This window comes from Lactuca sativa, chromosome 2 (assembly GCF_002870075.4).
Source record: "Lactuca sativa cultivar Salinas chromosome 2, Lsat_Salinas_v11, whole genome shotgun sequence".
NCBI classification, from domain to species: Eukaryota; Viridiplantae; Streptophyta; class Magnoliopsida; order Asterales; family Asteraceae; genus Lactuca; species Lactuca sativa.
This window is the reverse complement of record NC_056624.2, coordinates 33,502,052-33,504,049: the sequence shown is the minus strand read 5'-3', so window position 1 is coordinate 33,504,049 and position 1,998 is coordinate 33,502,052. Positions and strand designations below refer to the sequence as shown.

Genomic DNA, 1,998 nt, shown 5'->3' with positions numbered 1-1,998 from the left:
CTGGAAGGAGCTTGGAGGTTAGGTGATTCCTGATGGTAAGAGTAAGAATCGAATCATGAGCATGAACCACATTGTTCAGCAGATTGAGAACATCACCAGCACAGCTTCGAAAAACCGCACGCTTGGTTTTCAACAAAGAAATCTCTTGTTCTGATTTAGCAACTTCAACCTTCTGTACTTCAACGGTAGTGGTATGTTGAGCAAGATCTTCTCGTAGTTTGCATTCCAATTCCAAATCAGCTTGAAGTTTCTCTAATCGAGAATCAACCGACGACAGAAAAGACTTTTTATCGGTTAGAATATTAGAACAAACTATCTCAAGCTTGACTTGCTCCCCTTGAAGTTTGACTTGCTCCCCTTGAAGTGACTGAGAAAGAGAATCAACTGAGGCATTCACCTTGGCAGCAGTTGTATTTGAATGAACTTTGAGAAAGTCTAAGAAAATCTTGGAATCATGAATAAGGTCTTTGATATCGGATGTTGCTCTTTTGCGTAAAGAAGTAGAGTCATCCATAGCAGCCGTGGATTTATCAATGGACTCATGATATTGTTATAGGGATGTATCCATGAACACTATCAAAACGACATCATTATACTTCTTTGTTGAGTCAATCAGCGTATCTAGCTTTTCATAAACACTGTTCAATTGTTGCTTGGTCACCGGAGCAGCTTCATCTTCATCACTTGGAATTCTGTATGGATTGTAGTAGGTTGAATCGAACTCAAAATCAGTTCCTCCAACAACAGGACCAGATTCACTGGAATGAGTTGGGGAAATAGGCTCAGTTGTAACTTTAGGATTATCTTCAGTCTTCGCCCCCACATCAGATGTATTGACTTGTACTAGAGATTCGGTTGTGGTTGTGATGATCGGTGTAAAGGTGACAGTTGCTTGGGAAAAAATGGGAGGTGGTAATGGGGTTGTAGATAAGGGTATTGAGATGACAGGTAGAGGTGGTGAAACAATGTTAGTAGTTTGAGTTGTAGGAGATGGAGGAATTAGGGCAATCGAAACATGAATAGTAGTCTTCGGTGGTGATGGTGGAGGAGTGGGAATAGAATCATTAAGAGTGCCTTCTGGAGTTGGAGACTGAGGTGGTGTATTACCTCTAAGATAACCTTCACGCTGATCTTCCTCTTCATCTTCAACATACTGCTCCTCATCATTACCAGAGCTAGAAGGTGAAAGAGTCTTTGGTCTTTGGGCCATCTTCTTAACTTTCTCAGGAGCCGAGGAAGCAGCTTTTTCAGCTTTTTGCTTCTTGGATTTAACTGGCTTGGAAGAAGGTCCGTCTGTTGCCACCTTCTTGGAATCTGCTTTCTCTCCTTGCTTTATTGGCTTCTCAACATCATCCAGAGCAGCTTGTATTTCAGGAGTCAACTGTCGTGGATTCTTGGGAGGAAGCAATTGGTACTCAGCCATCACTTTACTTTTTGTAGAGACACATCGATACATTGTTTCAGGAATAGAACCAATGTGAGGAAATTTTGTAAGATCAGCAACAATAATCTTCTTGGTGTGAAAAGTTGCTATAGAAGAAAGCACGACATCCTTCATGACAGGGATCTAGAGAGATTTAATTGCCCGACGAGTGACAAGGGTCCAGAAACAACCACAAGAAACTTCAGAGTGTTTGGTCGAGGAGTTCAAACTATGCACCAGTTGAGACCAGATCAAGGAACCATAATCCAAGTTGATTCCATTGTAGAGACCATACAAAATAGTCATGAAACACTTGTTTGATCCATCAAACCCACCGACCCGTTCAGAGAGTCCCTTGTGAAGAATAGTAAGTAACCCATTCCATTGTGGAGGTAAACAGGATTTCTTGAACTTTGTGAAAGTGGTAAGTACCTCAGTATAACCCATTTCATAGAACATTGTAAACAGCTAAGTTGTGGTGATGAAATCCAGAGAGATAATCGAAGCATCGACAGCAAGCCCTAACAGAGAGCAGAATTGGCCTTTTGAGATTGATGCCTTGTGATTAAAATTTT

At 41.2% G+C, this 1,998-nt stretch overlaps 1 protein-coding gene across 1 annotated transcript; it reads right to left on the bottom strand.

Annotated features, from left to right (window-relative positions):
* Window positions 1-550: 550 nt before the first annotated feature.
* On the bottom strand, window positions 551-1,558 carry LOC111882653 (flocculation protein FLO11-like). The gene has a single exon (XM_023879025.1). The coding sequence runs from the start codon at window positions 1,556-1,558 to the stop codon at window positions 551-553; it is 1,008 nt and encodes a 335-aa protein (XP_023734793.1).
* Between the last annotated feature and the right edge of the window lie 440 nt (window positions 1,559-1,998).